The following is a 16713-nucleotide window of genomic DNA, read 5'->3' as shown; positions in this document are numbered from 1 at the left end:
TTCATAGCATTTCTAACAGGTCACATTTTACTATGATCTTGTAACTCTGAAGTGAGAGAGCAGGAAGTGCAAAATAGAGATATGGCCCATATGCTGACCTTCACCAGCAAAGCCAGGTCATGAGTACAGAGTCCTCATGTTCTTACCCAGGGAAGAGAGCAAGGATGAGATGATTTAAAGTTTTACATGTTGCTCAAGGGAAAAAATGTTAGGCAAGACACCATTATGTACTGGAAGCAACAATAGAACTTCAGTTTATTAACATTTTCTACAAAAGACACATGAAAGACAAGTGCAAATCAAGACTTTTATTTTCTCCCCACATACATAATTAAAAAGTGAGTGAACACACAAGACAGGAAGCAGAGATACTACATATATATATGCGACAGTTAAGCTATCAATCTTTTTTCATCTTCAAGATCAAGTCATCACACAGTTTCAGTAGTTCATCATTTTCTTTAATCTGTTAAATAAAGGGGAAAAAAAGCAAGTTTCGGGTATTACCGCGAGTTGCAACAAGTCACACTTGCCAAATTATGGAATAGGAAGTCCATTTATATGCTAACAAAATGGACTCTAAAGGACAGTCTACTTTGTAGAAGGTCACATGGCACCCTTAAGAGCCTCAGGAAATGAGCCAGAATCCACTACACTGTCTCTGTATCATGGACTTTCTCCATGATACATGGAGACCAACTGATCAAGGGAAAGGATTTCTCAGACTCAGTCTTTGTTAGATACACTGAAATTCAAGATAGTGACAATTTAGACTTTAATCTTCACAAGACAGACAACACTGTAGGATGACGCTTTCATACTTTTACTGATGGGGGGCAATAGTTTACAGTTTGTATAATCCCTTATGTGGTCAAGCAATTTTAGTAAGAGTTCCTAACATGAAATGCCACTGTATTTAAACAGGAACAAAACTAGTTCTGTGTTAAATGGCTTGTCTCACCTCTCCAGTTACAGGCCTACTGCTGCCTTAGCTACTCAAAGCTTAGCCATAAGCCTGAAGATGAACACTAATGCAGGGCTTTTCCCTAACAGGAATGCATCAGCATTCTGCATCTTTGATGCTGGCAAAGATACAACTGTGATGCAGTAAAACTAATAGCATGTGTTTCCAGCAATGTGACTTTTAACCCTCAAAGCTTTTTCCTTTGAAGGCTTCTAACAAAGGTCTGCTTTTACAAAACATTTGAAGACTTGATCTATGAAATATGAAATAATATCAAGGATTATGAAATACAAGGATTAATGCCCTGAACAGTATTGAAAGAGTTCAGTCAAGCCTGCACTAGTGCCAATAGCTTACAAATCACGTTTATGAACAAGCTGAACAGACAGTAAGATTTACTCCCAGATTCTGCTCTAGGATATGCTTAATATCATTATCTCCTTCAGTAGTTCAGCTAACCTCCCTGCAGTAGCCTGGATTGATCACTTTTGCAGCCCACCTATGGGAACAAACCCTTTTCAGAAAGAAAATGAAATCTAAACATACAGATGAGTTTTGACACAGAGTTGTGCCTTAAGTTTCAATGTCTATTTCCCAGCAGCTATCAAAACTAGCGCAGTTAGTATGGCTATTTCTGGCACTAGTACAAGGTAATTCTTGACCTAGTTAGTCTTAAGGCAATACACTGAAGAAATTCACCCATGGCATTGACCTACCTTTTGTTCAAGGTTCCCCTCTAAAGTCTGGTTCTTCATTTGTTCTTTGCGGAGACTGGCTTGTAGTGCTGTAATCTCTAATTTAGCTTTGTTTCGTACCTGGGCAATTTCCTCATTTGCTCTGAAATGGAAGCAAGATGGTGCTTACATCCCCTTCAGACAGCACAGCAAAATAGTTCATAGAATCACACTTTGCATTAATTCCCAAACTAAAAATGTTTAAGCCAAGTTTTGCTAATAGTGAACAACACTTTGCAGCAAGTGTGAAAACCATGTACTTCCCTCCCAATACATGGTACTGTACATCCCATGTACATCCCTTCTTGACATGCTACTTACCGAAGCAGCTTTTCTTCTGCATGTGCCTTTAGTGCCTGATACCTCTGCTCCTCTTTTTTGATTCTAGCCAGATATTCTTCAGCACATTTTTTCAGAGCTTCTTCATTCTGTCCCAAAATCCAAGAATCTTAGTTAGCTTTTTATGTGCTAGTAGATGGAAGTCTCTCCACAAATGGGCTATGTGACTACACCAAAGTGTCAGCATTTGTATTTGCTCATCAGAATAACAGGAACAGCTGTGAAAGCACCACAGACATACACAGAAACTAAAGCTCCCCCTTTCAACTGTCTTAACTTTACAAAGATTTATTTACCCCATTTCCCTCACAGTACACTATTTATTTAGTAGCAAACTTTAAAGTGGAAATGTTACTGAAACTAAGGTCACTAATCAGTTTTGCATACTTGGGGCTTTTTGGGGAGTGGAGAGGAAGAGATCAGGTTTAAAGAAAGAAATCAGCTTTGTCTTAGCTTGCAATTGTCCCAAGAATAGGTTGAAATCCAACTACTTTAGAGAATCCAAAGAAAGATTAAAGCTTTGGACACTGACGTAAAATCACCCATTAACAGCAAGAAAGTTACATTGGTACATGGACATTATGACACCTTATTGTATTAGCTATGATGACAGCAAGTTGAACCGTTTGAAACAAGTGCTAAGACAACCTACTAATTCCAGCTCTTGAATTTAGCAACAGTACTCTCAAGTGACTCTTTAACTCAGCGCTAAGGAAACACCTTATGAATTTAGGGTGAAGAGCTGGAGACAAGATGAAGGAAGTGTGACATTTATTAGTGAAGCAGAAACTGAAGTTTTAACACAGACATCATGCCTGTTTCTCACATGTAGATTGCCACAGAACTTGTAAAAGTTTCAAGGGTTCTAAGCCTTAGTAAATAGGGGACATTAAAAGGGTAACTGAGGGAAAAACTAAGGCATTTTTAAACACTGACTGGATCAGTTTTTATTGCATTTCACGCAATAAGAAACCACAGCTTAATTCGTACTCTGAAGATGCTGCAGAATGAAGGCTTGACTTTACCAAGGTGGGTTTGGTTTTTTTTTAAGCTAAAGAACACCCAACAAAACTATTATCATTTTGACTTGTAATGTCAAATCCTCCTCAGCATCCATTCAACATGTAGGGGAAACAAGCTGCCCCTATGCAGCAGTTGCTATGTGAGAGTGTTTCAAGTCTGTCTCACAAAAAAAGTTATATGCATACATATAATTTCTTCTGTTTGATGAAACTTTGGCTTCTAACAGAGATCATCATCATCATACTTTAGGCCAGCCACTAAAAACAAACTAGTAATCTTTAACATCTTTACACAAACAACAACTTAGCACCTTGTTCTACAGGTAGTGCCTATACTAGCTAATTAATGACTGCTCTAGAAATGCATCACTTCCTCCCCACTAAGTTTCATTTATCTAGGAAGGACAGGATTTGCATTACAGCATCTTACTTTGCGGTAACCCTCTAGCACTTCTTTCTGTTTTTCAAATCGTTTGAAGAGTTCAGAGAAAGATTTCTCCATGGAGTTAAGATCTGAAATAGCTTGTTCCTTCTCTTCCACTAGCCTCTGCATTTCTTTACTTGAGGTTTCCTTCTGCTTCTGAGCATCCTCTAAAGAAAGTGGAGTTAACTCGTTACAGTCATTGCATTAGCATATATCTAATTCCACAGTATAGACTGATAACCCCCACACTTTCAATTCTTCCTCTTCAGCAAAAAAGGGTTCCCTAGCCTTTCCTCTGAAAGGACAACACATCTTTGCTCTTAAGGAAGCAGTCGTATTGTCTTTATTTGCTACACAGTACTGCACACCAACCATTAAACATTTATTGTAAGGTGTTTGCCCAAAGCATTGTTTCTCTTGCAATGTAGCCAAATACTATGCTTGTGTTTACCACAACAGGAGCTTCAAATGTGACAGAAGCAACCTGAAGACATTTGCTTTCATTCAATACAAACAACAGCTGGAGGTCTTAGAGGCTGGTATAACAAGCCAAACTAGCACAGCAAACTCTTTCAGGAGGTTTTTGTTAACACGCCTAAGCTATGTTTCCCATAGGCTTAAAGAAGCAAAAAAGAGCCGATGTAATACTCAGTCTCCTTAAGGAATTAAATTTAAGCAAGGCACATATTTGGCTGTTCAGGTTTGAACTAGCAGAATAGACCTATACAAGTTTCACTGAAGGTCTTCCTAGGTTTGAAGCCACAAGCTTGCCTACTGACATCACTTATGTAAGGTCAGACAATAAACAGCCAAGCACAAGGTGCAGACAACTGGATCTGCCAGTTTTAATAAACACTCCACTGGAGACTAAGAAAAAGCTACATGTGCTCATGCTTCATTCAGGAAGTCATCATTACCTATCAAGTGATATCATGTCTGTATGAACATACATAAAGTGTTACTCTAGCTACCCTGCCTGCAGCCTGACACCCTGGAAGCACCTGAAATATTGATGTTATCAGAAGAGAAAGAGTAGTAACTTCAGCTATTAACTTTAGGCTAAGCATGCCCCTGCCCCCATGAGCCATTCAAAGTTTAAATATGGAACTTACCCATGATTTGTGTTATGGTATTTTCAAACTCAGCAACTATTCTTCTAAAAACATTAAAGAAATATTGAACATAAGTTAGAAAAAGCAGCTGGAATAAATGAGTAGATATAAAAGCCAGGACATATCCATACCCCATTTCCTTGTATTCCATATGAAGCTTGTCATACTTCTTTTTCCATTCCTGAACCTCCAACTGTTTCTCTTGAACCTTTGAGGGGAAAAAGTAAACCTTTATTTCTTGCAAAGGAAGACATACGAGATTTCATACTCCAAGCAGTCTAAAGGGCAGATTATGTATACTTAAAACATAATATGCAGAAAAGTTCTAACTGCTCAACATGATCAAAATTGTTTCGTTATAAATGTAAGTCAAATAAGGTGTAGACTGATGTGTAGATTTTGCATACATGATTCTACTCAATGTTACTAATACCTCTTCAAATAGCAAGATCAGAGCCAATTCAGCCAACCTCCCACTCATCATGTATGTAGACCACTGATCCTTTGTCAGTTATGTTCTCTTGAATATTTATAAGGTAGAGTAAAAAACGCCACACAAATCTGCTAGTGTTAACACAGGAAAGCACAAATACCAGACATCTATTCTGGTCAAGATCAAATTGCTGTTTTATTTATAGTCAACATTCAATCCTCCTAACATATTTCCAAATTTAAAGGCCTTTGTCTTTATAAAAGAACAACTACACCTACTTCACATCAGCTGAACTAAACCAGAGAACAGTACTGAGCAGTGTAAGCACTCTCTGTTAAATGCCTGTGCAAACTCTATACACTGAATTCTGTCTTAGGGTTTCTATTAAGAACTGTAACACTGATACTTGACTGCAGTGGGAGGCCTGCAATGACAAGAGGCCCAAAATACATAAACCAACCTGGAATTTTAAACAAAAGAAGGTGAGAACACATGATTACTGCTGATTTGCCCTTGAAAGCTGCACAGTACACTGTAGTACACAGACTTTCAACAGTTAAAGTCATTTTAAATGGATTGCAACATTTCAGATGACAGGAAGTGGGACAAAGTAAAGTAAGTCTACCAACATATAAAAAGAAAGAATTAACAATATTTAGACTAGAAACAAATGTTACAAAAGCAAAGGTTTGTAAAAATGGAAACTGGTTAGAAACTTTCAGTTGCAAACTCAACAGAAATGGTCCAGTGACACAAAGAAGCATGCTTCCATATAGTGCTATATTTGCCCAGAAGGAAAAGTTTGGGTTTCCCCCAACCCCCTTCTCTCAGTTTGGGGCTGTTTCACCAAAAAAAAGTAATCTTATAATTTAGCCTGCCTTCCTTTCAGGTTAAAACAGCAAGCATTTCTATTGAAGTGACAACCCACAGCTGGAGCCATCCAGTCATGCCTGTCTTGCTACAGCTATGTTTGTATGTTTAGAACATGTTCTTTGAAATAAGAGATTAGAGCACCAACTTTAAGATATTACAAGCTCTACCCCCTGTTATTATAGAAATTCTTCATTTTAGATCAATGAAATAAGAGCTGTCAAAGGTGCATTTGTTTCTCTGTAGTAGACAATATGGCGGGTAAAAGTGTCTTCCTAAATGAGAGGAAGCAAAAGTTATTCCTGGAGAAGCTAGTACTGTTGTATTTCTAAAGAGAATGAATAACTTAAGCAGCAAATGATCACAGTTCATCTTCATTTCATGTCCTCAGTGCCACTATGCCTGCAGTATAACTACTCAGTAATTCTGAATGCTCCACTTTCTTCTCAAGTTAATTTTGAAGTGTCACAACTAGCTTTAAGGACATTTATGCTTAAGTACTCCTCTTACATTATCATTTTAAGGTTACAAAACCCAGAAGTCATAATGAATCAAGTACTGCAATTTTTGAAGCGAGTAGATACACAACTCTTCCTACATCACTAAGATGATGCAGGTTCAAAAGCAATTTCTGTAGTATACAGAATGTGCTTGAAATCCCATTAACTACTCCTCTCTCCTCCACTACAGATTTTCTCCTCCAGAGTGAGCTCCAGATCTCATCTGTATTTTATTAGCTGGACAGAGAGATCAATGCATTGAATTGGCATTAGTTTCATCTTAAGGAAATAATTACATAAGAAGCTTCTCCCTCTCACTGGCAAGAAGAGATATTTACTGTCTAGTTTAATAAAGAGCATTCAGATCACTGATACCAAGCCTAGCCATTCTATCTTATAACAGATGCTTTTTAATACTGCCCAGTTCTAAGGCAGAACCTGACTAATAGAGAAGTTTACCTACTGTATCTCCCTGGATATTGCCTCTGAAGAGTTCCAGAACAGGTTGCCCAAACAAGGTGTGAATGCTCCATCCCTGGCAGTGTTCAAGGCCAGGCTGGACAGAGCCTTGGGCAACATGGTGTCGTGTGAGGCATCCCTGGCCATGGCAGGGAGGTTGGAAGTAGATAACCTTTGAGGTCCTTTCCAACCCAAATTATTCTATGATTCTGTGATTCTATACATGCTGCTCCTATCAAGTGCACACCAAATTCTTCTGAAAGAGATGCTTATGTCAAATATCATAGAAAGAATTACTAAGTATAGAGATTTATACCAGATAAAGAAAACAAAAGATACTTTCAGGACTAGGTAAAGTTTTGCTGTGGAAGGGTCACCATACCTCTCTCTTAACCAGTTCAACAGCTGCATCCATGTCTTTTTGGCTGTATTTTAGCACATCTATAATAGCATCCACTGCAGTGTTTGCAGAAGCAGCAAAAGGGAGTGAAGGATCATCACTAATCAGGGCATCTGGTATTAAGGGACCTGCGTCCTGTGAGGAAAGGAAATGCAAGAGTTTTAATAAATTCCTATTTTCATGCCATTGAAAAGCTGCATGCAGATTATTCAGTATTAACGCTAACTCTACCCCAGCGGTAACAGAAAAATTACACAATTGTCAGGATGAACTTCTGTGTGTTGATCTGTTTATAAAAGGCTTTTCAAACTATAAGTTTTAGGCTGTAAATATTTTTACTACTAAAGTCTAATAAAAAAAAGTTAAATTTTGATACAGGTATCTAACCTGTTTTTTAAGCTAACAGTTTAAATAAGCATTAAATACTCTGCAATCCTGCAAATATCTACATAAAAGACCAGTAATTGTCTCCATTCCTTTCCTAAAATATCAAAATGAAACCCAATACCAAAATGAAACCCAATACCAAACACCCTTACAGAAGTTGTAAATGTTCCCAGAAGATCTATTCCTTTCGGTTTTTCTTCATTTTGAAGACTGACTGCAGGCTTTTCAGCTTTCTCATGCAATTTACTTGAATCAGCAACAGGACTAAAACTAAAACAAACATACACCATTATATTTAAGTCTTGCCTTTTTTTTGTAAAGCTCCTGTATCAGTAGTAATGTGGTCAGCAGGGCCAGGGAAGTGATTGTCCCCCTGTACTCAGCACTGGAGAGGCCACACCTCAAATACTGTGTTCAGTTTTGGGCCCCTTACTACAAGACATAAAGCTGGTAAAGGGTCTGGAGCACAAATCTTATAAGGAACAGCTGAGGGAACTGGGGTTGTTTTAGCCAGGAGAAAATGAGGATCAGGGGGACCTTATCCCTCTCTACAAATACCTGAAAAAAGGTTGTAGCAATGTGTGGTCAGTCTCTTCTTCTAAGTAATGAGTGACAGGACAAGAGGAATTGGTCTTAAGTTGCACCAGGGGAGGCTTAGATTAGATTAATTAGATATTAGATTTCATCTTCTATGAAAGCTGTCAAGCACCAAAACAGGCTGCTCAGGGAAGTGGCTGAATCACCATCTCTAGAAGCATTTAAAAGACATGTAGACGACGCCTTTAGTGACATGGTTTAGTGGTGGACTTGGCAGTGCTGGGTTAATGGTTGGACTCGATATTAAGTGTCTTTTCCAATCTAAATGATTCTATGTACTACAGTCTTGACCAAGCAAATACCTACCCATGCTGAAGAGCATCTGTTCTGATACTCATGTTTTTCCCAAGAGTAGTAGAAATTTCTTTTCTCGGACTGTCTCTCAATAGAGGGTCAAACTTCAGATAAAGCGATTGTTTCCTTAAGGCAGACTCTTTGAACTGACGGGAAAGAGGCATAAACTGGCAGATACGCTGCTTCATAGCATAACACACATCCCACACACACAAACAATCCTCTGGAGAGAGGGCAAGCCTATTCTTCAGTGGTCAAAGCATTGTTCTCAGGAGAAAAAATTACATAAGAGAACTCAGTGCCCACATGCTTAAGTCCTTATGTAACATCAAATGAACTCAATCTGCTCACAGACAGAACCAGAAGGGCAAACGTTTATGAACTATTCAAAACTAGCAGAAGGCACTGAAATGGAAAGACAGTACTGTAAGCTGAATGAGCAGTATATGTCATCCTCTGTCTTTGCTCTTACAGCAATAAGGACAAAGCATGACCACAAAACAATTTCAATTCAGGGTATTCACTGTACCTTCAGAGCGACTTCTGGACCAAATGAATAACTAAGGAAAACGGGTAACTAAGATTAACTGATCAAAACATTACGTGCCCAAGTTGGAGACAGATTTCCAGTGACTGCCCATAAAACAAAAGACCTTAGAAAAGAGTATTTTCTAAACAATGCTCTCAAACAAAACATTATGTTCTTGCAGTTTTGGCAACCAGAGATGAAATGTCACCTATCTCAGCTTCAGCACTATTAAAGAGAAAGAGCACCTTTGCAAACTGAAAGCAAAAAGACCTCTGATACTTAGCTGAATTGTGAATAACTACATTTCCTTCCATGATCACCCCCTGCCCAGCCCTGTCAACAATATCCTTTGGAACAGAACCTGTTATTTCTGTGCCTAAGTTCCAAGTAAAGTTATTTCATGGAAATATTTAAGGTTTGACAGTTTCATTTTCCTTTTCTCTCCCCTCTGCCAGAGGGGCAAATAAAACATTTCAATGTCATACTTACTGATGAAGTCCCAAACTGTTCCAGATAGTCTATTTCTATGTCCATACCTAGAACTGGAAAAGAAGAAAGTGGTACAGTGAAGATGCAATATTATCACATTATGTCTGTGAGTACTTCACTGTAAGACAAATAGGTATGTGTCTAAAGGAAATAAATCCCTGCTCTCACCTCATGAGCTCTAGTTTTTCAGTTGCTAAAAATACTGTATTCTTATCTAGACATGAAAAATTAAGTCAGCCAAAGATTAAGATCTTACAGCTTCCATTTCTCTTCAAATACCTGTAAAGAATATGTGGAGTTTACACAGTTGAAGAACTTCTGCTGTTCTATGCTTCAAGTGGCAAGCATTCAGATATTCTATTCTTTTATACAATGCCCCGTTAAAAAAAAGGAAGATTGGCAATCTCGCCATTCAAATTAGCACACAGCTCAGATGTACACAATGAAGTTACAGCTGTTTCTCAATATACAGATTTCACTCTAATATTAAGTGCCAGATTGCACTGCAGTCAAACCATTTGCTCATCCTTCCACACTGCACTCCTGCAAGAAATAACCCTTCCAGGTGGTTAAGTCACAGCTTTCAACACAGGCACACAAGTGCAGAAAGACCATCCACACTGCAATATGAAATTGGTATTCAAGTAGTGTGAAGGCCTGCAGCAATCTACAAGACTCCCAAATACAGGCAGTTAGTTGCCTAGGCGTAGTGCTCTCCATTTAGAAAGCCCTTAATACTAGAAGTGATTTTAAGGAAGCATTTTTTCAACACAGAACTGCCACTGAAACTCCTGGAAGGCTATCAGCCTAAATTACATCCTTCCAGGCAGCCAAATGCCAGTAGCCAGCTTTTTCAATTTGTCTTAATCCAAAGTCAAAAACACATCTAGATATATTTCCCACTAGTCATTGCAGGCTTTACAGTCCTTTCAGAAGGGCAGAATGAAAGACAAAGTAGAATCAATGTCAAAACTGAAGTAGAGAAACACAAACACAAGAGTTCCTGTAACACTATCTTTTCTGTCTGTTTTAAAGAAATGCCCTTACCTTCCGATGATGGTCTGAAGATCTCTTCAGGTTCAGCATTAGCTGTCTGCCCATCTGCTGTTATTTCAGTGCTTTGGGAACTAGGCTTAATTTCTTCTGCAGACACTGACCTTTTTCCATTGTCAGCAGAAATCGAATTGTCTTGAGAGAGGACATCAGCTGGAGACATTTTAGATGGGCTTATTTGCTTCTCCTGATTGAGAAAAAACAAAATCCTTTTTACTGTTAAAGTAATGATTAAAGACACAATAATGATCAAATTGGTTTGTCATAAACTAGCTGGGCAGCCAACATAATAAACCAAGAGTTTCCAGGCATAGAAACTAAACTACCAACACTGAGTACAGCTTGTATTATATAGGAGTTGCTTTTTTAGCATCCACACCCTTGTATTTGTCCTTATATACGACAGCTGATCAAAAAAGATACTAAATACCAAATTAGCCAATTTGGCTGTCTCTGATGTTACCTTCAAAAGACAGGTCTGCGCAGTTGATACTCATTCAGAGCTGCTGAAGATACATAAACACACTAATTCTTTGACTTAACCTTGTCAAACCAATGTGCAATACTTTGTCTAAGACCTTTACTTCACGAACAGCTCTTTAAAGAACTGGCCATCTTTCCTATACACCTTACCGTGGCCCTTTCTCCTGGAAGTTCAGCTTCTGCTTGAACTTCTGGCTTGTCCTCTCGAGTTCTTGGTTTGTCTTTTACCACACTCTGTTTGCTGATTTCCCTAAAGAAAAAACAAACAAACCAACCAAAATCCAAGTCAGACAGGCAGTTCTGAATTTGGCATTCACAAATATATACTGAAGCACTGAACAAAGTAAGCTTCTTTGAGAGTTTCTTCTGCCACAGTACAGGAAGCTTTACAGAGGGTGGGGATGTAAATTCACTGCCTTGCCTAGTGACAACTTAAATGACAGAAGGCTCTCCCACCATCAGAAGCAGCATTATCTGTGAAGCAGAAAGTCGCAGCAATACCACTTATCCCCGCTCACTTAACATGGTTATTTCCATTTGTCAAGCTATTTTCCTATTAAAAATAAGTTTTTTGTTTAAGAACAGACTCGCAAGCAGCCTGCTACTCTGTCCAAAGTAATGCAGTGATTTTTGGTGCAAAACATGGAACTGTATTAGAGAAATACAATACCTTATTTACTGCTGACAGCACAAACTTAACTTTCCACCTTGGTAAACAGTAGCTGATCATGTTACACAGAGAGCAAAAGAGCAAACACTTTTGTCAAGTGAACATGTTTTGCCAGTCTAGCTCTGGTAAGCACCTGCCTATTTATACTTATGCTGACAATTTCTAGGAAAGGCAACACCATATATCCCATTCACAAATACAGGCTTTTGTGTGGTGCCAAAATAATGCAGCTTCAGTGACAGGCCTTTTCATTGGAAATAGCATTCAGGTATCAAGAAAATGCAGGGAACAAACAGCACTTCAGAAGGTTCAGCCAGGACACTAAGAGAACAGAATTGCCTAGTCCCTCCGCATGCTGCATTATATACAACATTGCTTGCTCATTGCCTCTTTTTTTAAAAGGCAGCAGCAGTCACCCAGTTTACCCACTCCACATTTTACGCTGATCTTGGAGGAGTGGGAAGAGCCACTTGATCAAGGCACTAAAAGTCCTCCTATATAAGCCTGCTCCCCCCATTCCTCCAAGTTTAAGAATGCCTTTTGCCCAGAGCTAGCAATCTCAAGATGGTTTCCCCAGTGAGATTTTTGCTGTGGCAACATGCTGTGTTAAAGATTACAATGTGCAACAGACTCTGACAACCTCACAGGGTGAAAGGAGGTAAGAATCAAGCAGTTAAGACATACCATCTATCTTTCCCTCACATGAGTTCAAGGTGCTTCTACATTCAGCTACACATTTACTTACAGATTCTGGGGTTCTCTTTTCTCAAGAGCTTCACTGGTACTCGGTCTGTTATCCCGCTCCACTGGAAGAGGCTCCCTTTCTGAAAAGGTACTATCCTGCTCCTCTTGCAAGTGAGCTTCCTGAGAGCTAGGTTCAGAACACTCAGGTGAGGTGGAAATTTTAGCACCCCCTCCAAACGGATTAAAGTTCGGATCATCAAGTTTGTCCCAGTCAACCTTATAAGATGCTTTAGGAACAGGGATTTCATCTTCCACATTACTTTTATTTTGCATTTCAGTATTCTCAGTTTTTGGTTTGGTGATAGGAATTTTTCTGGAAGGTGGCTTAATTCCAGGTCTTTTACCTAGCTTCTTAGGAGGTGGCTTTCTAGCAGTGGTATTGTCAAAGTCAAATTCCAGTTTTACTGGTCCAGCCTTGATGACATCAGGCTTTTCTGCAGGTTCCTCTTTGGAGATAGCCAGCTCTTCTGCAGAAGATTTTTCTGCTACTGAAACATTCTGGAGTTTTGATTCCCCAGTTTTGGAAGAATTTGTGACATCTGAACTACTGGCACCTAAGCTGCCAGATAATGGTGCAGGTGTAGGTGCTTCTGCTAATCCCACTGATTTACCAGTTTGGCTCACATCTGTGGAAGCAGACTTCACATCCTGCACAGCTTCACTGACCGCTTGCTTAGGCAACAGTGTGGGTTTGTCAGACTCCAGCTCTCCCAATGGAGATTCTTTTCCAGATACAAGTGTCTTCTCTTCACTTGAACACTCTGTACTTGCTGTGGTTGAATCCAAAGGAGCTGTATCATCCAGCATAGGAGAACCACTACTTCTTTCAGGAGTTTTCTCAGAGCTGCTAGATACTTTCACAGGAGGAGACTTCTGCAGCTTTCCAGGAGAATGCTGCAACTGTGCTGAACTTTGAAAAGGATTAATGTCATTTAAGTTATCAAAATCAAGATTGTAGGAACCTCGACTCTTCACAGGCATCTCATCATCCGGGTAAGGAGCTGCATCAACCTTCTCTGGCATTTGTTTGTTTATCACTGAACTGTTTGCTTCAGCTTCCGTCTTTTGTTGACATGTGCTGCATTTAAAAAAATAAAAATAAAGATATCACACATACTATAGCTATTCTCTTAGGCATCATTTCAAATCATCTTTAGAAAGATACTTGCACAAGTAGCTTTGCATGCTCAGAGTAATCTGGGGTTATTCAACATAAGGCAGCTGACAGCAAAAGGACATAACAGCAAAAATTCAGTTGTCATTTGAATAGTCAGAAGTTACGAGCTCTGATACACATGAACTATAGGGAGATCAATCCTTGAAGCTAGTCAGTATTCTTAAACTATCTGTTCTATACAGCTGTGTTAGCTTCTACCAGTCATCACTGGAGACTCCTCTAGTCACTACAGCATAAGGACACTTCCATTTCACTAGACAGTAAAATATACATTGCTTAGGAAGCACTATTAACAGTGAGCAGCTCAAACACAGGCACAATTAGTACATCTTCATGCAGATTCCTCTATGAGTCATGACAGACTCACAAGTCTACGACCAAACTGAGACATTATTCAGCTTCTCCCATTCTAGTCATTACTCTGTCTGGTGATTTTGCCAGATATTTTTTCCCTTGAAAACATGCACCAGCATTTCATTTGTGAGGGCCTATATACCAGAACAGAACCTGGACTTCAGGCACTGTAAACTCTGTGCAGCTGTGAAACTGAAGAGCAAAGTGGTACACAAGAAAATACTTCTCCAGTTAGAGATCCTCCAGAGAAGAAACAGGTTAAAGAAAGGGCTTGTGTATTCCCTACATCCAAGTATTCTACAAGTTACTGTTTCCCCCTTTATTCCCCAAACTCTACTCAACTTTCAAGGCTTAGCCTCAGACTACAGAGAGTTAAGCCATTACTTCCTGCAACAGGATTTCCTCCCATTGTTTTCCCTTCGCGAAGTTATTAAAGTTATTATTCTTACATGCCACCCGTATCTGCTGTAGAACAGAACAAGATTAAAACCATCTCACTAAAAACACCACTTTGATAAACCCCAAAGCAAAAGCAAAGATAAAGAGTTCAGGAAGTTATTCTCACCCGGTTTGAGTGCCCCTTCCCTGCAATAGTTCAGCCCCAGGCTCCTTCAACTAATCAAGCCCCTCCCATTCTCCACCAGCGTTTAACCTAATAAATGCCAGTCAAGAGCAAAACACCTGCTTGAAACTTTACTTTAGTCTGAAGTGACACCTTCCAGCAGCACCCAGTTGTTCAGCTTATGTGCTACAAATTCCTATATTTTAAAAGTAGAAAGGATGTGTACCCTGAAAGCAATGTCTTGCCATGTAATTATTCCTTAACTAAAATCAGGTCCCTGCTAGCCCTTTTAACTCACTTGAACTTTATATGTATTAAATCTTTATGTGAGCAAGAAGTTTGGGGCATAAATGCAATTAAGTAATTGTGGTGACTAGCTCAGTACTTTTCTAAGATCATAGAATAGTTAGGGTTGGAAAGGACCTTAAGATCATCTAGTTCCAACCAAAATAGAGCATACATGTAAGTTAACAGTTGAAGCAAATATTCTTTAAGTGTTCTTTAATGTTCTTCCCTTCTCCCCCTCCCAAAGCCAAGAATGGGGTCAAAGTAAAGTATATGGTACCTAAAAAACCAAACTACCAAAGCTTTGTCTTTTGCAGAACACAAAGCTAAGATCTGAGACTCCTTGCCACCGGGAATTACAGGTATCAGGTGTTCATACAAGTTTAAAAGGGGGCTAAAAAAAGTCAGTAACATAAATACACATTGAAACTTATTTAATAACACTGTATTATTGTACAATTATAACAGTATTTCTACTAAAGCAGAGCTGCAAAACGCCAAACTGGGACACTGCAGACTCTATGCTCTTCTCTAGACAGCTACCCTGAGCCACTTTAGAGATTCAGGCTACGATACTATAAAGGTGCACAAACTTGTTCATACTTGGGATTGATGTTATCTTCAGTTTGTGTTGCTAGATTTTCTTTAATCTTAATACTCATTGACTCAAGATGTCAATTCAGAGTATAGATTTTTTTTTTCCTTAAGATAGAAGAGAAGAAATTTTAAGGCTTAGCTTTAAGGATTAGCTTCAAGGATTAGCTTCAGACCAGTTGCAGTGTCCCATGAAAACCTTGTTGTGGGAAACAGCTTTGTATTCTCTGCCTAATGTGTCTCTTCCCTCAAACTGTTTATCCATGTCATAAGTCATCTCCACAAAATCAGTTACTGAAGAGTCAGAAATAGATTTCAATATTCAATATAACCACCAAGATAATTACCACTCCTTCTAATAAAATTCTCTTTGAAAGAGTTTGTGCATCAAAGCCAGCATTAATTTTGGTCCTTCTGTGCAGTTTACATCTTGTTATAAAATACAAGATTACATTTTAACTATACAGGTTTATAATGGGCAAAAATTAACTTGAGCATGTCTCACATTGCTAATACTGCCAGCAGCAACTACATTACTTACTCAGCATTGACAGATGTAGATAAAACATCATCCACCAAGTCCTCACTGCAATCATCAAGTGTAAAAGTAGTCTCAAGTTTGTCTGTCATAGTAGGACTTAAGATTTTTCGAGTCTGAGGATCTCGTAGAGGAGTCTGAAAGGTTACCTTTAAGAAAGGGGTGGGGGGGAGGGAAGGAAGAACATAATAACCACAGTACTTTCAAGCTCAAAATAATATCTGCATTCAGTAGCAGAAAACACAGGAGGAGAAAGAATATAAATCAATATAAAAGCAGAAGTTCACCTTCATAGCTTTTGCCCCACTTTTAGGTGGCAAGTTCTCTTTCTGGGACAGGCGTAGAATGGAAGGTCTCCCTGTAGGTTCCGGTGGTGCGAAGAAAAAGCCAGAGTCTTCCGCAGTTAGGTCATCCTTGACGTTCCCTCTGTTTTCCCCGTTTTCTGCATTTTCTGCATTTAAAATCTGCAGACTCATTCTAGAACATCAACACATACAACGTCGCATGGTGAATGAGGGGGTGTGGTCAGGCAGATGCAATTTCAGATAACGAAGAACTTGGAAGCCTGGCACAGGCTAACAAATGTTAACAGCTTCAAAAGAAGTTTTAGAAGTGCTGAAGCCCTTCATATGAAAAGGTGTATCTCAGAAGGCTCTGAAAGCATTTACATGCAGCGATGTATAGTCCTCTCCTTTTGTTA

The 16713-nt window shown here is 39.0% G+C and overlaps 1 protein-coding gene across 5 annotated transcripts; it reads right to left on the bottom strand.

Annotated features, from left to right (window-relative positions):
• Positions 1 to 293: 293 nt before the first annotated feature.
• TACC3 (transforming acidic coiled-coil containing protein 3) lies at positions 294 to 16490 on the bottom strand. 5 transcript variants are annotated; one of them, XM_061467025.1, is made up of 15 exons: positions 16301 to 16490; positions 16017 to 16162; positions 12505 to 13581; positions 11240 to 11339; positions 10601 to 10793; positions 9554 to 9606; positions 8548 to 8681; positions 7797 to 7908; positions 7240 to 7392; positions 4727 to 4803; positions 4596 to 4639; positions 3490 to 3650; positions 2020 to 2126; positions 1681 to 1801; positions 294 to 466 (listed from the first exon to the last, which is right to left on the bottom strand). In XM_061467025.1, the coding sequence occupies exons 1-15, from the start codon at positions 16487 to 16489 to the stop codon at positions 401 to 403; spliced, it is 2733 nt and encodes a 910-aa protein (XP_061323009.1). In that variant the 5' UTR covers position 16490; the 3' UTR covers positions 294 to 400. The 5 variants fall into 5 exon arrangements, with proteins under 5 accessions (XP_061323009.1, XP_061323025.1, XP_061323022.1 ...); XM_061467035.1 differs by lacking the exon at positions 294 to 466 and adding an exon at positions 485 to 699; XM_061467041.1 differs by lacking the exon at positions 16017 to 16162 and having other exon boundaries at positions 16301 to 16438.
• Positions 16491 to 16713: the final 223 nt, after the last annotated feature.

The sequence above is a fragment of the Pezoporus flaviventris genome, unplaced genomic scaffold, assembly GCF_033815535.1.
Source record: "Pezoporus flaviventris isolate CSIRO_AGI_PZ_B2104156 unplaced genomic scaffold, CSIRO_AGI_Pfla_v1 ptg000002l, whole genome shotgun sequence".
Lineage (NCBI taxonomy): Eukaryota > Metazoa > Chordata > Aves > Psittaciformes > Psittacidae > Pezoporus > Pezoporus flaviventris.
This window is presented reverse-complemented; position numbering and strand designations above follow the sequence as displayed.